This window comes from Peromyscus eremicus, chromosome 11 (genome assembly GCF_949786415.1).
Source record: "Peromyscus eremicus chromosome 11, PerEre_H2_v1, whole genome shotgun sequence".
Classification (NCBI taxonomy): Eukaryota; Metazoa; Chordata; class Mammalia; order Rodentia; family Cricetidae; genus Peromyscus; species Peromyscus eremicus.
Window position 1 is genome coordinate 14,166,935 of NC_081427.1, and position 18,786 is coordinate 14,185,720.

General features: G+C 43.7%; 1 protein-coding gene across 4 annotated transcripts in view; it reads left to right on the forward strand.

The window, feature by feature from the left end:
- Basp1 (brain abundant membrane attached signal protein 1) overlaps positions 1-18,407 on the forward strand; it is a 52,377-nt gene extending 33,970 nt beyond the window's left edge. For 3 of the 4 annotated variants that reach the window (XM_059276396.1, XM_059276397.1, XM_059276399.1), the window contains exon 2: positions 17,576-18,407. In XM_059276396.1, the coding sequence (XP_059132379.1) occupies positions 17,585-18,280 (696 nt within the window). In that variant the 5' untranslated portion in view covers positions 17,576-17,584 and the 3' untranslated portion in view covers positions 18,281-18,407. Of the gene's footprint in view, positions 1-923; positions 1,281-17,575 lie in introns of those variants that run through there. The other variant, XM_059276398.1, reaches the window with a different exon arrangement.
- The last annotated feature ends 379 nt before the right edge of the window (positions 18,408-18,786 follow it).

Here is an 18,786-nt window from a genome sequence, read left to right on the forward strand (position 1 = left end):
TCAAGTATATGGCTTTACAGGCTCGGATGGAAAATAAAATATTCTTGTGGGAAAAATAGCTCAATTTAAAAACTATTTCTGAACTTCAAACAGGTAAATTGAGCAAAAGAGAGCAAAAGAGAATATGGTGTTTAGTTACCATATTCTTTTTGCCACAGCCTCCTAATCTAACCTGAAGTAAGAAAGATGGAAATAGCTTGGAAGGAAAGCATTCTATCTTCTGGGGGTGCACTAAATGAAATCCCTCTTGCTTGTTGCCTGGGGGGCATTTTTCTAAATGCTTGACCCAGCCATTTGATATTCTGGGTTTTATTCATGCTTTACTGGTGTAGACTGTCTGTTTTCATCATTGGGAGATTTACTTACATTACTTGCTCTTAGAATCCTAGAGTACATAACAGATGATGCATTTTTGCAGAGTCCGACCCAGAATTATAACGGTAAGGAAGGTGCTTATTTTATTACAATTCAGTCAATGCTTTCTTGTTGCGAATGCAGTTAATAGTCTGATTGCTATCTCCTTCTAGATTTCTGGGGGGTAACTTGAATTTCAGTTTGACTCTGTTACATGTATATCCAACAGAGGCTTTGTTTCAGGTAGAGGAATGTAAACAAAAATGGAGGCTACCCACTGTGTGTCCCCAGTGATTTCGCTCTCTTCCCTACAGTGCATTTGATGCTGTGGTGACCCTGCTGACCCCCCTCTTCTTCAGGCAAGTTTGGCTTTGTGGAGGCTGACTTCCCTGCCCAGGTCACACAGCTCAGCAAGGCCTGCTGACCTCATACCCCACATTTTTTTTTTAATAGAGAATACTGGGTCAGAGTTCAAGCCGCTGAAGTTCTATGTGAACCAAAAGAGAAAAACCTGTTTTCTGAAACATGAACTCTAATTACATAAAGTGGATGCTTCTGAGAACAGTATTGTCTCATAGCGCGGGCTGCCGATCTTGAACAGCAATCAAAGCCTTGGCTTATGTAAGAAGGGAGCATTCAAAACCAAATAGGACCTGTCCTGCACTCCCCACAATTCAGGACAAGAGCACGCCTAAGACCTGGTGCCTGCAGGCAGGGGTTTCTCTGGACTGTGGTCAGGGGCATTGCTCAGCAGAGGTTGCTGTGTCTTGCTCCCTGTATGGCTAAACTAAGGCACTAATTGAAGGGGTTGGCAAGAGAGCAGCGGGGGTGGGCAGGGGATGGGTGAGGGATTGGCTGCTGGAGAACTTTTGGACTGCGGAATATCGTGATGCGTTGGTAGCTCTGCCTGCCAAAAGCACTCAAAGGTAAGATATCTTAAGACTTGATGGCGTCTCACTGGGGCTAATTCCACTACATTCTACGTACTCTCATCATTTGCAGGTTAGACCAGGTTAGGTTTCCCGGCTTTCTTTTTTCCTTATTTACTGTTAATTTTCTTTGTAGCTACTAGTAATCTTGCTGGTTTTCTTTTTGTGCTTCGGGATGTATAGTTGAGGGAAAAGTTCTAGGCTTCTTACACGTCATGTCTGGACTTCTCGGTGTGTACTCTTGGCCATGTGCTAGGCTTTTATGTGGCATATTAATGAATAAACAGATTCTTAGGATCTAGTCTGTGCCCTCCAGTTAATCTCCTGAGATGTCCCTGTGGCCCCACCATCTGCCTTTGATTTCACTAGCTCTTCAATGATTGTGGTGAATGCCAGTCTTACTGTTATTGGACACATTGTGTTGAATTGGTGGCAAAAGTAAGAGAGTTTGAAGGGGGATGCTCTCAGTTATGTTGAAATCTGGTTATTCCTGTTAGGACCCATTTCCATTCATTCACTGCATGAATGAGTGGTAGTGAGTTGCGCTGTGCTCTGGATCTTCTTCAGGAGTCCCTGAGTGAGAAGCAATAGCCTCATCTCTGTTGAAACCTCACACCACACGGGAACATTTCTTTCTTGAATGGTGTCTCACTAGGTAGCTTGGAAGCTCAGAGTTGAAGAAGGTGAAAGTGTGGAGGAGAACGTGAATACCGAGGGAGAAATGTGGGGGAGACATCTCAACTGTCAGGAAGAACCGGATGATCAATGCCATTGAATGGTACACCGTGTTGTCTGAACTCAGCTCTCCAGTTCCTTAGATGTGGGCCTAGACCATATTATTTGCCTGAGGACTTTTCATTCCTTTATTAACTTAGAAAACATTTGCTGAGCCCCTCTGTGTGTTAAGCAAGATACCAAGGAAAAGCACATTCTTTGTTTAGTTGATTAGGGATAGACATAAAGAATTCTTGAATGTTTTTCTGTGACAGTGATTAAAACTAGAAAGGTGTTTTTTTGTTTTTTTTTTTTAAGACTGGACATACTAAACTTGTTGATTTGAGAAAAAAGGTACATTGAAATATCAAAATACGGCAAGTTTCAGCAGTCATAAAATGTGTGACTCATCTGTTTATATTTGGGGGTAGGAATGACTGGAAATAAGTTGTAGCTCTTCCTGGTGTTGGTGGACCTTCCTTCTTTGTCAGGCAGATACAAGTGATAGAAACTGTCACGGCTCCAAGCCCATCACATCCTGTCTAGTCCACTAATAAGCAGTAAAAATATCTCAGCTGCTATTAGTTATTTTCCCCCATACTTTATTTTGGACTGTGTTTGAGAGTTCTAAATTAGTTGTGGTAATACGATATATTGCTTCCCCGAGTCTTTGGAAGGGAAATGTGGCTTAGAAATGATCTCAGCAGCCTGCATTTCCTGAGGTAGCTGGTTGTGGTTCACTTACCGTATTGACTGCAAGCACAGGTGGATTCATAGAGAATCCTGGGTGAGGATGCTGCAGCCAGCGCTTTTGAAAGGACCACCGGTTAAGTGCAAATAAATAACAATGAGAAGCCTCGGTGGACTCTAAAAGCATATTCCACGACTGATGAAAATGCATAATGCATGAGTTCTGAGAGTGCTCGCCTCATGTGGCAGGATGTATTTAGAGGGACTCTGCATTATGTCCACAGCCAGTCAACCTTTGCATTCGGAGAGGAGCCTCACCTGCCGGTTTCGCGGCAGCAGCACAGTAATCAGCTCAGACTTTCATGGTTATAAACTCATAAGATGGGTCAGTACAGTCTGAGAATTGACCTGCCCAATGGGCACACAGTTACCTAAAGTGGGAAAATCGCGACAATATTGTGTGTCGGATGTCTGTTAACTGTAGTGTTAACACAGTCACAGAGTGTTGCCGTGGATACTGCCGGGGGCCTACTCACATTTCTTTTAATGGAATGGAACTCTCAATTGTACCTTTGCGTACTTATTTTTTTTCTACAGCTACGTGAAAGATGGGTTTACATAATTCAGTGTGTAAACATCATCATATTGATTCTTTTCATCTTAGAATTTTATAGCCAGAGTTTCATGTTCCTATGTACAATGAGTTTATAGTATTTATCAAGCTCCCATTGAGCAGTAACTACCATAAAACAAACACAAAACAAAACCTTTGTTCTACATACATCAGATGTATTTGAGTAAGTATGGAAAAGCTTTAGGTCATTACTCAAGTCTATTTGACTGCTAAAACTTTCAACACAATATAACAGAATATAGAAGGATTAAACAATCAAATGATGAAGGACTGAAGATGAATAGTTTATCTAGACCTAAACCAGGTTTTGTAATAACGGAGAATAAGGGGTTCACATGAACCCAGGCCCTTTTGGTAGTGGTTGAAAATGTGCACTTGAATTCTTGCTTAGTGCCTCCATGTCAGAGAAGCCCACGAAACCAGGGGGAGTGCCATGAGTCTGTCTACTGCTACATGGCACACTGTGCCACAACAAGACCTTCCCATGTCTAATGGTTGCTAGGCCAGTTGTGTAGTCTTTCAGCTGGTGACATGCCTGCTCCTTTGCTCCCAGGACTTAACACATTCCATGTTGAATATGAAAGAGCCAAGAGAATAACTAACTAGCCAAATGAGAAGCTAAAGCTCTGAAAGCTTATGGTCCAACATTACTATCCAGAGATCTTGTGAAGTGCTTGGCTTGGAATAGTTCGTATTTCCCCATCCATCTAGAAAAGAATGGGGTTGAGTGAGGGGACAACCATTAGAGTTGGATTTACTTCTCTTTCCCTTCTGAATAGCAACAGTCTCTCTTTATTAAGCTGAGTTTAGGCATACATCTCTGAGTCTTCTAGAACCTTCTTCCATGAATAGTTTTTCATCTTTCCACTTCAGTTTCTTTGTTCTTTGTCTAATCCCATATATATAATCCCATACATATCCCATATATATATATATATATATATATATATATATATATATATATATCTCCATTCCACCCAAATCACTATTGCAAAAGAGAGGTCAGCCTTGCTGATACTCTGGAATCACTTTGCTCAAACTCTTAGTGTTGACTGAGGTGAGGTCCTCTCATGCTGCTCAGATATTATCTGGGCCTTCCTCAGGAGTCAGGCATCTTCCCCCAAAAGCAAGGTCATGGAGAGGACAGTAGTCCACAGCTCCCTGACCTGGTCAAATTGCATCATCTGTTCTTGACTTTCTTAAGTAGTATGACTTCACAGAGATACTTCCTAAAACTCTCTCCTTGATACTTAAGATTTTTTTTTTTTAATTTTTTAACTGGTCCCAGAGTTGGCTCTTCTGTGTTCTGCCATGAGAATCTACACACGTTTCCCATGAGGCAACCTGTGCCTTTCTAGTCCACAGTTCTCCACGCCTGGAAGAGCGTCCTTGCCTGCTTCACAAATGTCAAAAGGGTTTCAGAAAATCTTAAATGTACACTTCCTGTTTGTTCCCAGGGACACTGACACTTTGCATTTTCTCATGGTTTTCCAGCTGTAAGCTTGTTTATCCTTCAAGGCTACTTGCCCTGTGCTGGAGGAACAGCAGCACTGTCCTTCCAGGCTGCTTTCCCTCTGGCTAAGGAGGCACAGTGAGCTGGATGAACTCCACAAACCGTTGGTTGCTTGCTGGCCAAGGGCGAGTTGTTTACCACCTATAATCCTCAATTTCCTCACGGTAAGGTAGGACTAGTAGTGATTTCTTCCGTATAGGACAGTTAATATATTGACGTATGCAAAGAGTAACCTTTAAAATCATCTTAGGGAGACTAAGTCATATATATGTAAGTAATTTTGATATTTCTACTTAATCAGGAAGGTTTCCCTGCTCCTCTGTCCTCAACTGTCATCTCTTGTTTTTTTACTCGCGTGGTATTTATATGCTTTGTCTCTGAGTGTGCTTCTGTAGGACTGGCCTGGACTGGCTGAGGTCTAACAGGGAGCTCACTTATGTTCTTTGTGCTGAAGAGCCTTTCTCTATTCTTGTACATTTTTGAGCTTTTGTAGAAAAAAATTCATCATGGTCATCTGTTTGAAAAAATTGGGTTATAGAAGCATGAGTGTATGTGTCTGCACACGGGGGTACTTTTTTTTTCTGCCTGCCTGACCTTCCCTCTCTCTCTCCCTCCCTCCCTCCCTCCTTCCCTCCCTCCCTCCCTCCCTCCCTCCCTCCCTCCCTCTCTCTCTCTCTCTCTCTCTCTCTCTCTCTCTCTCTCTCTCTCTCTCCAATAATGCCTCCCAGTATATTTTCATAACACCGAGAACAATAACTTGTCTTCAGAATGCTTTCTCTGAGTTTTTACTCATGATATTTCAAAGGTTTTCCTTGGGAACTTAGGCTGGGTTGACACCTCTTAATACAGTTCTCTTTCCCTGGAGAACATTGCCATCCCTGAATGGGAGTGACGTTAGAATTGCTGAACAGAAGCTTCGACTGAAGCAAACAGTGGCACATGGTGAGTCTAATAATGGAGATTCTCACCAGGCATGGAAGCAACTTGACAGCCAATCATTGTGATGGAACACACACTGGTAAGAGTACCCCAAAACACACGGGCTACACTCTCTCCACCTCATTTCTCCCTTTTAGAATAAAGGTTTTGACCATTTAAAATGAAGGAACCAATCATCTGTTCAAAATAGTAATCAGTGGGCCTGGCAGACTATTTTAGACACTTTCTTCTGTTTATACTTACTAAAAACACTCTTTGCTTCTTCATTCTCTGTTAATTCTTTCCTTAAGGTAAGGAGAGACTCCCTCCCAATGTACTTCAGGTAGTACACACACACACACACACACACACACACACACGCACGCACGCACGCACGCACGCACGCACGGACAGACACATGAGTGCAGTGATGGTGTGGTTGGTAGTGTGGTATGATAGTGTGGTGGTGGTGGTGTGGTGTGGTGGTGTGGAGTGGTGATAGTGTGATGGTGATGTGATGGTGATGTGGTGGTGGTGTGATGGTGTGGCAGTGGTGCGATGGTGTGGTGGTGTGGTGGTGTGGGTGATGTGGTGGTGGTGGTGGTGGTGGTGGTGGTAAGGTGATGGTGTGGTGATGTGTTGATGGTGTGATGGCGTGGTGATGTGGTGGTGGTATGGTAGTGGTGGTGTGATGGTGTGGTGGTGGTTTGTGGTGTTTGTAAGAGAGAAATTTCTGCTGTGTAGCCTAGATTGTCCTTGAACTTTCAATCCCCCTGCCTCAGCTGCTCCAGTGTTGGAATTATAGGAATGCACATACCACTACACCCAGTTATAGCTAGATTTGATAAATAGCTTAGATGCTTCCATCCTGAGTAATTACAAATCCAACTTGTCTAGTGATAAATATGTCAGCAGATGTCATTCATGAGCCAATTGTAACTTTATATTGCTTTCAAAAAAAGTCAGTAGTTGGGTTTCCTGGTATCTAAAACTTCTTTACTTTGCAGCTCTTTGTTAAGGGAGTGATAATTGCTTGTTCAAGTACTGTAGCCATGTACCAAACTTTGTCAAGAACAGAGGATTGGGGCCTAGCATCCTTCCATGTCATACATATTTTCTTCTGATTATAACATAGAAACACAATCAGAAGATTATGTTTTCTGTGTCCTGAATGATGAACTTGAAATCTACCCAGAGATAACACTCTAGTCTCTATACAGGCTGTTATATATTCACGTTGGGTTTTACTGCATGTATGGAGTTGTCTGCATGATAATGCTTGCTATCATACTTCAGAACTCTATTCTGCTGATTCTAGATGGAATGGCCAATTAATCCAAATTTGCATTTTCAAAATAGAAATTTTGCAGTGTTTGGCAGATTTTATGTAAGCAATGCTTAGATGTTGTTAGTGCAAAGAAAGAAGACACAAGTAGAGATAGCCTGCGAAGTAGTCAATATCCTAGCTTTTGGATCACACAGAGGAGTTCAATGCCATTTTCCTGTCTTCTCGCTGTTTCCATGTGCTGGTTAATGCATGCAGTGAGTTTTATTAAGTTACAAAGATGTGTTCATTGATGGAGTAGTGTTAATATAGAACTTGCTAGTGAGAAATGGAATTGGGCCTATCATGGAGAATGTTGTTAATGCCCTGGATTTGCATCTTCATCCAACTGTGCACTTTCTGAAGAGGGCCAGGGCTCTGATTGGGGATTCTCTTCTTCACTCACTCAAAGAACTGGGTAGACTGAGTCATGGTGATAGGACAAAGAAGTTCTGCTAAAGCGGAAAGGGAGGGATTGCAAATCATGTTCATCTGCATGTCATGCATCTGAGATACATGCATTGCAAATCATGCATCCAAACTTCAGAACACAGACTGGGAAAGACACCCACATGCAAGTGCCTTTGTTTTACATGCTGCCAAGTTGAGGGCCATTGGGGTGACCCAAGTCGGTACAAGGGCCTTTGTGGATTCTTGATCACACATCACTATTCAGACCAACCTCAAAGAGCTGAAGACTTGTGAAGATTAATACAACTCTTGTTTCTTCTATTCACTGCTCCATTTCTTTCAGAGCTCTCCTATTCTCCTTCATCTACACCCAGGCACACCACTGAATGTGTCAAATTCAAAGAACAGAGAAATGGCATGGTAACAGGAGCTCCGCAAAAGCCACATTTTATCAGGAAATCATGTGAACAACTTCCATGGTGGCCTACCTGTGGATCAGATAATATCCTAGTACATGGGGCTATGACGTCTCGATTTTTATATGACTGTAGTTCTTTAGTTTTTAAAGCCATAACATTCTGATTTTTTAAAAAGCGTGGTGTGTGTGTGTGTGTGTGTGTGTGTGTGTATGCTTACACACACGAGTATACAGAGTATACATGCCCCTTTGCATACAAAGAGGCCAGAGGAAGATATGACTACTCTGTCCTCTTCATCTTATTCTCTGGAGACACAGCTGCCATTGGAATTTGGCTGGCAGCTAGCTATTCCCAGCACTCCTCCAGTTTCTCACCCTGGTCTGGTGGGCTGGGATTATAGTCACAAGGATAACCATTCTCCACTTTATAGGTGGGCTCTGGGGATATAGGTGGGTTCAGCAAGTGCACTTACCTTCTGAGCTATGCAATGCCCTACTGCAATTCTTTTTTTTAAAATTTTATTAAGAATTTTTAAAATTCATTTACATACCAATCACAGATCCCCCCCCTCTTTTCTCCTCCCATCCCTCCAGCCTCCCACCCCCCAACCGACCCCTTGTTCCCTCCTACAGGAAAGTAAGGCCTCACATGACTCCCTACTGCAATTCTTTTGACTAAAACCGACAGAATGTACAGGTAGTGGGGCTGAGCATGCATTTTAGCTGGTTATTACTGGCAGGGGTTGAGGAACCTCATCACTGCCAGATGTAGTCTTCTGAAAAGGATGCCATCACTGCTCTTTACCCCCTGAAACTGAGTCCGAGAGTGTTTCCATTCACCAAAGCAGTTCGTCAAAGGCCAAGGCCCTGGTGGATCTCCTGATTCATAATACCATTGCTTTTACTTTGGTTAAAAATGGAGCTAAGGCTTCAACCCTCTGCTGCTGCGTGCTTTGCTCCATGTTCCTCTGGAGGTGTCCTTAGGATAAATCTGTGACTCCAGTTCCTGTGAGGTAAAAATACGAGAGAGGATTGGGCGTGGAGCAGAAGATCTTCCAAAGACAGCATCTGGAGAGGTAGAGACTTGGTGTCTCTCAAAATGAGCAGCTCTTTGCCACTCTGCTCTCTTGATGGCATTCTCACATGTTAATCTTCACGCGAGAATCAAGGATCTGTGCTTCAGGTGACCGTGACTTTGCCTTGCTCTTCTCAAAGCAAGGCCCATGGCTTTAAAAGCCACAACTAGTCTTCAAGATCCTCGGCTTATATTCCAAACAAAATCTTACAAAACGCTGTTCTTTAAAAACTTAATTTTTTTTTATTGTCTTAGACATGGTCTTCTTCATCCCAGGCAGGCCACAAATGTGCCTGTACCCCCTGAGTGCTGGGATTGTAGGTATGGACCACCACACGCAGGGCCTCCTGTAGAGATTAAGCAATCTCTACCACCTGAGTGAGCTGCCTTCTCAGCCCTAAAATGTTGCCCTTCTATGACTCTGTCAAAATGGTAATGCGTCCTTGTTTTATTTTATGTAGCTTTTCTATTTTAGTAAATATAGAAATAACTTACCCTTTCAGTTGGAGAAAAAAAATCAATGGATAAGAATTTCTTGGATAATTTCATTATTCCTGAGTCTATTAGAGAGGCCATGGGTATTTAGAAATGAATTGAGTATTTTTCCTTTAGAAAATAATTCCCCGGGTTTCTGAGCTCAATTAAAATCAAAACAGAAAATGTTTTCTTCCAAGGTGAGAGGTATTAACTGGAGAGAATACTGTTTGTGTGTTAAGCCCTTGGGCCTATGGGAGGAAGGAAAGGGAACAGTCTTGGCAAAATTTTGGCCTTTTTTTTTGTGCTGTAATATCTTAACATTTATTTCTTTGGAGGGATTTTTTTTAATATTCTCTTCATAGAATTCAGTATGCTATCATTCCCCCCTCTCCACCCCCGGAAGATCAACCTGGTTATATGAGATCATCCCCGCCTGCCCCATTTTCTATATTTCATGCTCCTGGGACAGAGGAGCCTGTGGTTAGGAACGGAAGAGCCATCAGATGCATTGAGGAAGCTCTACTGCTGAGATGGTTCTGCTCACCTCTAGCAAATGCGTGAGAGGAAGTGTCGTAGTTCATACAATATGCGTCTATATGTGGCTCCGCTTTCAGAGTTAGTGTCCTGCGAAACAGCAGGGCCCCGCTTTGGAAACACTAGGGTTCTGTGTGCATGGGTCACGCTTCCTGAGGCTCTGCGGACAATGTCTTCTCTATGGACTGTTCTGGAAGATGTGCTGGAGGAAGCAGCGGTAGAATGATAGTTCCTACATTCCCAAGAGTTGACTTGTGTTTCACAAGTGTATTTTATATGCAGGAAACAGATTTCTTAGTTCCTCTTAAATTATTGAAAACTGAACTTACATATTTAAATTGTTCTCATAGGATGCAGAGTGGGTAAAGGAAATTGTTTTAATCTTGCTCTCTGGGTTCTACCTCTGCTTACTTACCTTGGCTTAACATTTTAACACAACCTTAAGCTGAATGACGTGTTAACTTGTGGGGTTGTGGTAGCCATCCTTCTGCTTAAGCTGGTTTTGAAAGGACATATTTGGCATGGCACGGATGGGATCCATGCTTCGGCACATCCCTTCCCCTGGCAGAGGGTGAGTCGTGCTGAGCAGATTGTGGATGGTGGTCGACGACACACTACAAGTAGGGAAAGGGGGAACGTGTCTTTTATAAATGATGGCGACACTGTTGATAGCTCCATGCCATGGGAGCTAACGAAACCTGAGCTTTCTGACTGCTATGACTCTGTCTGCGATGTGTTCAGCGGGAACTCCCATTCTGACTCGCCTACAAGCTGACACACTATTAAAATATCTCCTCATTGCCACCAAGATCCCTAAAAAGTCCTGTTCTTTGGCAAATATTTGGTAAAGATCATCCTTGGTAAAGATCATGTTTCATAAAGCTTTATTCTTTTAACTTTTTTGATAGTCTAAAGTGACTGTTTTCTTATTCTAGTTTTTAACAAGTGTCATAAATATTGACACAGTGTCAGAGACATTTTATCACAGTGGATGTCAGTTCAATTTTTTTAAGGAATAAAATGGCCTTAGATTTATGATCACAGGCACATAGAACTTTATAATGTCATACTTTTATCCTAAAGAGCATTTAATATACTGCTGTAAACATTCATACTCCCTCCCACCCCATGCCAAAACTGAATAACCTTTCAATACCATTACTTTACTGGTCAGGGAATTTGAGACCCAGAGGGAAGACACCCTACCCAGATTCATGCAAGTTTTCAACAATTAAGTCTTACCACATTTAGCAAACTTCAAACTGAATGTCACAAGTCTTAAAGAAAAAATTTTTAGAATTTGTTATTTTTTTCCCTAAAAGTTGTTTTGTGATTGACCATTCCAACTTAATCTTCCAAGATGGAAAAATAAATTTTAATTTAATTGGCTGCACTGATAGACTGGCTTATTTCAAGATAAAAAAAAATGTGAGCTCAGGAATGTTCAGGAGGAGCTGATGTTTTCAGCACCCAAATCACACTGTAGTTGTTGAGAACGAGGGTGGTTTTGTGGACTTCTGTGATAATTGCACAGAGCTGATTGGGGCCTGCTGTGTCCTGGAGATTGTACACAAAACAAGCACAACTTACGTAATGTCAACAGCTAAGGGGTATGTATTCCTGTTCTCTGACAGGCTTCCTGGAGAGGAAGCAATAAACACAAAAGCATTTCAGACCATCTCTGTAAGAGTGCCTTGATTATAAGTTCCGAATTATTTGTCACCTTTAATCTCCCAGAGTTTCAAATAAACATAAAAGATAAATATTTATGCACCTATTCAAATTTTGCGTAGCTGTAAAATTTCCAAATGTAAACTCTCAGGATCAAGAACCAATTTATCATTAAGGTTTGCTGTAGAACCGATAAAAAAAAAAATCACATTTCTCTTCCCTATGAAATTGAAATTAGTAGTAAATAATTTTTCTCCTATAAGATATACCTGTCAATGCCTGAAATCCTAATACTTGGTTTAGAGGAAGAACTGAAGCATAGTTTTTTAAGGATATTTATTGCTTTTTTCCATTACTTTTTAGGGCAAAATAAATCACCATACCTGATCTTTCTGGCTAGGAAACTGTTCCTTTATGTGCCTTCTTGGGTGTGAAGAAGTTAAAGAAACATGGCTGTAGATGTGTCATGAAAGGAGCTGGGGAGGTCATTGAGTCAGGTACTAGGACCTGAGTGCCATCTCTTAAAAAAGCCAGGCATGGTGGCGTGTGTTTGTAATTCCTGCACCGGGGAGCTAGGAGAATCCTGGGCCTCCATTTGCCGGTCTAGGCAAATTGGCAAGTTCCAGGCCTGTGAGAGACTATTTCAAGGAAACAGAAGTGACTGTGCCTGGGGAATAATTGTTGGCTACTGACTAGTTACTTTTCTATTGCTGTGATAATACACTACGGTGAATTTAGCTTATGAAATTTAATTTGGGGCTTATGGTTCCAGAGTCTCTCATGGCAGGGAGCATGGCAGCAGGCAGGCAGGCAGGAAGGCAGCAGGCAGGCAGGCAGGAAGGTAGGCAGGCAGGCAGGCAGAGAGGCAGGCAGGAAGGAAGGCAGGCAGGCAGGCAGGCAGACAGGAAGGTAGGCAGGAAGGCAGCCAGGCAGGAAGGCAGCAGGCAGGGCACTGGAGCAGTAGCTGGGAGTTTGCATCTTGATCCACAAGCAGGAAACAGAGAAAGAGAACTAACTGGGAATGGCTGGTCTTTTGAAACCTCAGAGTTGGCCCCCAATGACACACCTCTTCCAACAAGGCCACGCCTCCCAATCCTTCCCAAACAGTTCCCCCAACTGGGGACTAAGCATTCAAACATAGGAGCCCACGGTGGCCATTCTCATTCAAAACACCACAGTTGTGATCCACAACCACTACTGACTCCCTGTACCTCTTTTGTGCCTCTCTCTTTTTTCTTACTCCTCACTCCAGGTCACTTGCTAATGCTGCTAGCTGATGGAGTGGCACTTTCTCTTTTTGCAACAGAAAGCAGATCTTTCAAACATTTCTTCTGGAGTACTGGTTTGTATCCAAATGTGATGAATTAGATAGAGGCTGAGTTTCTAAAGAGAGGAAAAATAGAATTAGGAGATAGTCATGGGAGATTTAGAATATAGCATATGTTAGTGCCTTAAACATACTGAAGTACTACTTCATTTTTTGATAGTCAAGAATTCATGTGTAGAAAATCACCAAAAAAAAAGATATTTCCCATGTTATTTCCTCTCATAAACATCTTACCTTTGACTTGTAAGCCAAAATAAAATAGAGACTTTTTTCTTTATCCTTTATATATAAATTTGAAGCAATTGCTGGCCTTTAACTAAAGAATGTAGATTCTTTTCCATCCCAATGTGAAAAATAGAATTTCTTGTTTCCTTGAAATAACTGATGGAAAGGTGTTGGGAACACAATAGAAAGTGAAATGATCCTTTGTTTGTGACCACTCAGAACTAGTTCATATTCAGAGGAATGGATTCACAATACAAATATAGTTTTTTTTTTTAGAACAAGGCCTTGCCATGTAACCCAGCCTTGCAGGTGCTAGGATTACAGACCTACTATGCTCAGCTTCTAACTTACGGTTTTACAAGTCTTTGTCTAAAACAGATTTCTCAGTATAATGGATTATTGTTGTGTTTGGAAAGACTTGTTTCATCATGAAGAGTATATATGTCTAAAGTGTTCTGAGTGGAGAGGTAGACGGATGCTGGTGTCAGCCATTCTGCTGAGCAAACTTCTCCTGCACATCTATCTGTAAGGACAGCAGGAGCTTGATTGGAGCATACGCATCAAACATCTTTCGGGTGTTTGCTTTTTAAACAGTGTTTTAATCACAGCGCATCTAATGGCTATGGTTCGCCTATGGAGAACCTAATTTTTGTGATTCTGTTCACGTTTGTAAGTGCAGAATTCTCTGGGAATTGTAAAATGATGCACTGGGCAAGATTTCGGCAGACCCGTGAAACGTCAGACATTGTACTGTTACCTCACTTTAAATGCCCACGAAATTGGCATTTATTATTTTACAGGAAATGGAGAGACAACAGGGTTTGTTAGCTTGCTCAGAGAATTCAAGGCAGGTGTACTTTGGAGGTGGGATTCATGGCTCAACCGTGGCCTAATGTCCAAACATCACTGTTTATCCTAGTGAACCCGGCCCTCTTTCTCCCTCTGCTATTTGATGGTAGTTATGGTTTTTTTTTTTTTTTAATGTGTATTTCAAACTGTGATTCTGTCATTTTTGGCTCTTGTGGCAGAGAGCGTTCTTGCCCTTTTACAAGAAAATGTCGAAGGTGCTTCGTGTGGAGGTGTCATAGGCGAGATGGCCTCCAGTGTTTGCCCTCATAGGAACACACCCATCTCCAGTCCGTGCATTCGGCATCTGCCCACGCTTTCCCACAGTGCCACTTGTTGCTAGTGGACATTATCCTAACTGTGAGGAAATGCTAAGGCAAGCTTGATGCTCTCGATGCCATTTTGGATTAGGCTTAAGTAACTTCCAAGACATTACTCATTGACTCAAGATACCTATTTCTCCCCCACCATGCCACCTTTCTCATGTAGGTATGTGTATGGTGTATGTGCAAATGTGTGTGTGCAAATGTTTGCTTGTCTGTGTGAAGGCCCAAGGTTGATGTCCAGAGTCTTTCCGGATAGTCTTACTCTCTACTCATCAAGACAGGTTCTCTCAATGGCACCCATAGCTAGTTGATAAGGCCAGGCTAGCTATTTTGCTCAAGGCATCCCTGGTCTCTACCTTCCTAGTGCTAGAATTACAGGTATTTAGTGGGTTGTGGGTCCAAACTCCAATCCCTACAAGCAGCAAGCACCTTTAAGCTGTCAAGTCATCTCTGCAGCCTTGTAGCTATTTTTACTTTTCTAAAACTCAAGTGTTCTGACTTTCTATACTAAATTATTTCTCTCAAAAAGAGAAGTCTTAAGAAGGAGAGGGCCGGGCGGTGGTGGCGCACGCCTTTAATCCCAGCACTCGGGAGGCAGAGCCAGGCGGATCTCTGTGAGTTCGAGGCCAGCCTGGGCTACCAAGTGAGCTCCAGGAAAGGCGCAAAGCTACACAGAGAAACCCTGTCTCAAAAAAAAAAAAAAAAAAAGAAGGAGAGGACTCATTCAACTCCATGGCCATGCTCCTTGCTTGCTCTTATGTCTTAGGGATCTAATAGAAGAGCTTTGCTAGCAAGTAGGAGGAGGAGAGGTTTAGGCTAGACAGTACCTGGGAAGTTTCTTCTGTATCTTGTGTCCTCTGAACGTGTTGAGCTCTGGGCCATTCTGGGAGGTCTTGCCTCAGAATCCAGGAAGGTAACATTCCTGGGTGTAGAGCTCTGCTTCTTAGTGGGTAGAGTTCCCCCATCACCTGCCAGGTGGTGCTTCTCGCTCCAACACATTCTTTTTGGCTTTGACCTTTGTTTTATCGCACAGCCTCATGAACTCAGCTAGTTAGAATTTCCTTTTCAGTAAAAGGAGGATGCTAATGGCACACCTTTGTATGACGCTCTTGAGGAGGTTGAAGATTTAGATAAATTGTTTAGGATTAGTACTGTTCCTGACACCTTAGATTTTAATTTGTAACTTTAATTTACCCCTCTGCGTGCTGGGGAGGTGTTCACTCATATTCTTGTGGGAAATAACCAGACAACTGTTTTCCTGGGACTCTCCTGCATTTCCTAAGCCTCCTCCTGGAGCTCTGCTGTGTTTCACACAAGTAAATCAGCTGAAAGCCCGGGGTGTTTGTGTTTAAAAAATCAACATTATTGAGACACATTCTCTTACAACTTGATAGTGTGTTTGTTCAATTTCTACCAAGAAAAGAGTCACAGCTGGGCTTAAGACAAAGAATAGAATGTGGCTTTCATTGTGTTTCAGAAAACCAATTTTAGTATCCTAGATTTTAGGTTTGTAAACCAACAGGACTTTAAACCTCTAGGGATTGCTATATAGAATTTCATACTGTGGGTGTCAGAACCCAGAGCTCCATTCTTTGTTCACAGGGAGACTACGTTTACTCTTTGCTTCACAGGCTGTAATTCCTAGGTCCGTGTATGGCTTTCTGTTATACACTTGGGAGAAGAATCTAAAGGTGGACTGTCAGGTTTCCTATTTCCTAATTCAACCGAATGCATCAAAATGTAACTTGGAGTATAGGATAGGAGCTGAAGTCATGTGTAATATCAACAACTGGTAACACATCTAAGAATTTGATGAAGGTGTTATAAATTACAATTTAACTTATTACTCAAGTTTATATTTTCATTTATTGCTTAGTGGTAATTTTTTTTTTTTTTTGGTTTTTCGAGACAGGGTTTCTCTGTGTAGCTTTGTGCCTCTCCTGGAACTCACTTGGTAGCCCAGGCTGGCCTCGAACTCACAGAGATTCGCCTGGCTCTGCCTCCCGAGTGCTGGGATTAAAAGCGTGCGCCACCACCGCCCGGCTTAAAATATTTTTAATTGTGGTTTCGCCATATATTTGCTCTAACAGAAAGTTAAGTAAAATGGGACCAACTGCTTGAAGTGAGTTAGGACTCCAAGCCGTTCCTTCCCCTTTTAAGAAGCAGAGCAGCAATTCTTGGATGACATGATAAAGACCTTTCTTGAAAATAGGAAGGATAATTTAGTCATCCTTGTGTTTTTTTTTTTTTTCTTTTTCCCTGTCTCCTCCAACTCGTAAAGTCAACCGAGACAGGAAATTAGCATAGAATGGTGAGACACATTTTGACTGAAGAATAGTACTCTGTCTAACACTCAACTCTCAAAAAAACGTGGGTTATTTCACTATCATGAATGGTGATCACAAGAGGTGTAGTGAAGAAAAAGCACATTCTCTGCTCTGAATGGATGATAGTAAGGGGGTGGAGGAGAGCTGGGTGAGGAGAGCTCTACTGTGTCCGGTGGCCTTGCACCGTGCCTCTCCTCTGACCTACTCTTCTTGCGGGGACCAACAGGGCAGTGGAATGTTAGCGTTTAAAAGTTTGGCCATCTTTCATGAACGAAAAACAAAATTTCTCAAGAAAGCAACATCTCAGTGATTTCTCACAGGCATAGGATGCTCCAAAAACGTGCTTCCGGAAGCAGTAGGTGTCGACAGATTTCTGATGTGTGCTGTGCAGATTCTTCAGAAGTTATTTGTAAATTATGAGGTGGTTGTTAATTTTTTTTTTTTTTAACCAGCTATACTGTGGTCCTAAAATGGCTGTCCCTGCCATTTTGTGCCGCCGTGTTCAATCCTGGATGTTTAAGACAGATATAAGGAGACAGATAAGAAACCAACACCATGCCACCCGACCTGTCCTCCCTTTTGGCAGCTGGGGCCCATTCAATCGATTCTTTGATCCCGTTAAGAGTCTGCCCACTTGCTGGCCTGCAGGCTTCGTGGCCGAGGCTTTCTTTTCTTTGTTCTTTGTTTTCGACGTGTTACTTCTAAGGGAGGCAGAATGCGGGTGACATCCAGGCTGCTGGGTCCCCCACCCCGGTGCACTTAATTGCCTGAAGTCCTTGACTCCCCACTCTGCAGGGGGCCTCCTGCACGCTCGCCTGCCTGGCTCTAACGCCCCAATGTCCCCCCTTGTGTTTCCCTGCAGAACTCCAAGATGGGAGGCAAGCTGAGCAAGAAGAAGAAGGGCTACAATGTGAACGACGAGAAAGCCAAGGACAAGGACAAGAAGGCTGAAGGCGCGGGCACCGAGGAGGAGGGGACCCCGAAGGAGAGCGAGCCCCAGGCGGCCGCCGACGCCGCCGAGGTCAAAGAGAGCGCGGAGGAGAAGCCCAAGGACGCGGCCGCGGACGGCGAGGCCAAGGCGGAGGAGAAGGAGAGCGACAAGGCGGCGGCCAAGGAGGAGGCGCCCAAGGCCGAGCCCGAGAAGAGCGAGGGCGCCGCGGAGGAGCAGCCCGAGCCCGCGCCGGCGCCCGAGCAGGAGGCGGCCGCGCCCGGGCCCGCTGCGGGCGGCGAGGTCCCCAAGGCCGGCGGCGACACCACCACGGGCGCCGAGAGCACGGGCGCGCCCGACGGCGGCGCGGCCAAGGAGGAGGGCGAGGCCAAAAAGACTGAGGCTCCCGCCGGCCCCGAGACGAAAAGCGACGCGGCCCCGGCTTCAGACTCTAAACCTAGCAGCGCCGCCGAGCCCGCGCCCTCGTCCAAGGAGACGCCCGCCGCGGCGGCGTCCGAGGCGCCCAGTTCCGCGGCCAAGGCCCCCGCGCCCGCCGCGCCCCCCGCCACCGCCACCGAGCCGCAGGCCGAGCCTGTGCCAGCCGCCAGCTCCGAGCAAAGCGTGGCCGTCAAAGAGTAACCCGGGACAGCCTAGGCAGCAGCAGAAGCGACCGCCACTTGCAAAACGACCTGTCTCACGCTCTCTCTCTGTCTCTCACTCTGTCCTCTCTCTGTCTCTCTCTCTCTTTCTCTCCTATACTAACTTGTTTCAAATTGGAAGTGAGGATATGTATTGCCCAAGGGATTAAAAAGAAAAAGAAAATCTAAAAAAAAAAAAAAAGAAGAAGAAGAAAAAGAAAAAGAGGATGTGTCCCATCAGGGGAGGGAGGGGGTGGGGAGAATCCAAATAGTATTTTTGTGGGGAAATATCTAATATACCTTCAGTCAACTTGACCAGTCAGTCCTGGATTTTAGAGATCATTGTCAGAAAGTACATCATTTGGACCTGAAACCGCTGTGCCCTGGCGCTCCACCCCTAAAACCCCTCCGGCATCTTTCCTGAGATGCCGTTGGGGAGGGAGGCGTTTGATTCTGCCCACAGGGCCAGTGCCAAGGCAATCAGATCTTTATGAAAGCAGTATTTTC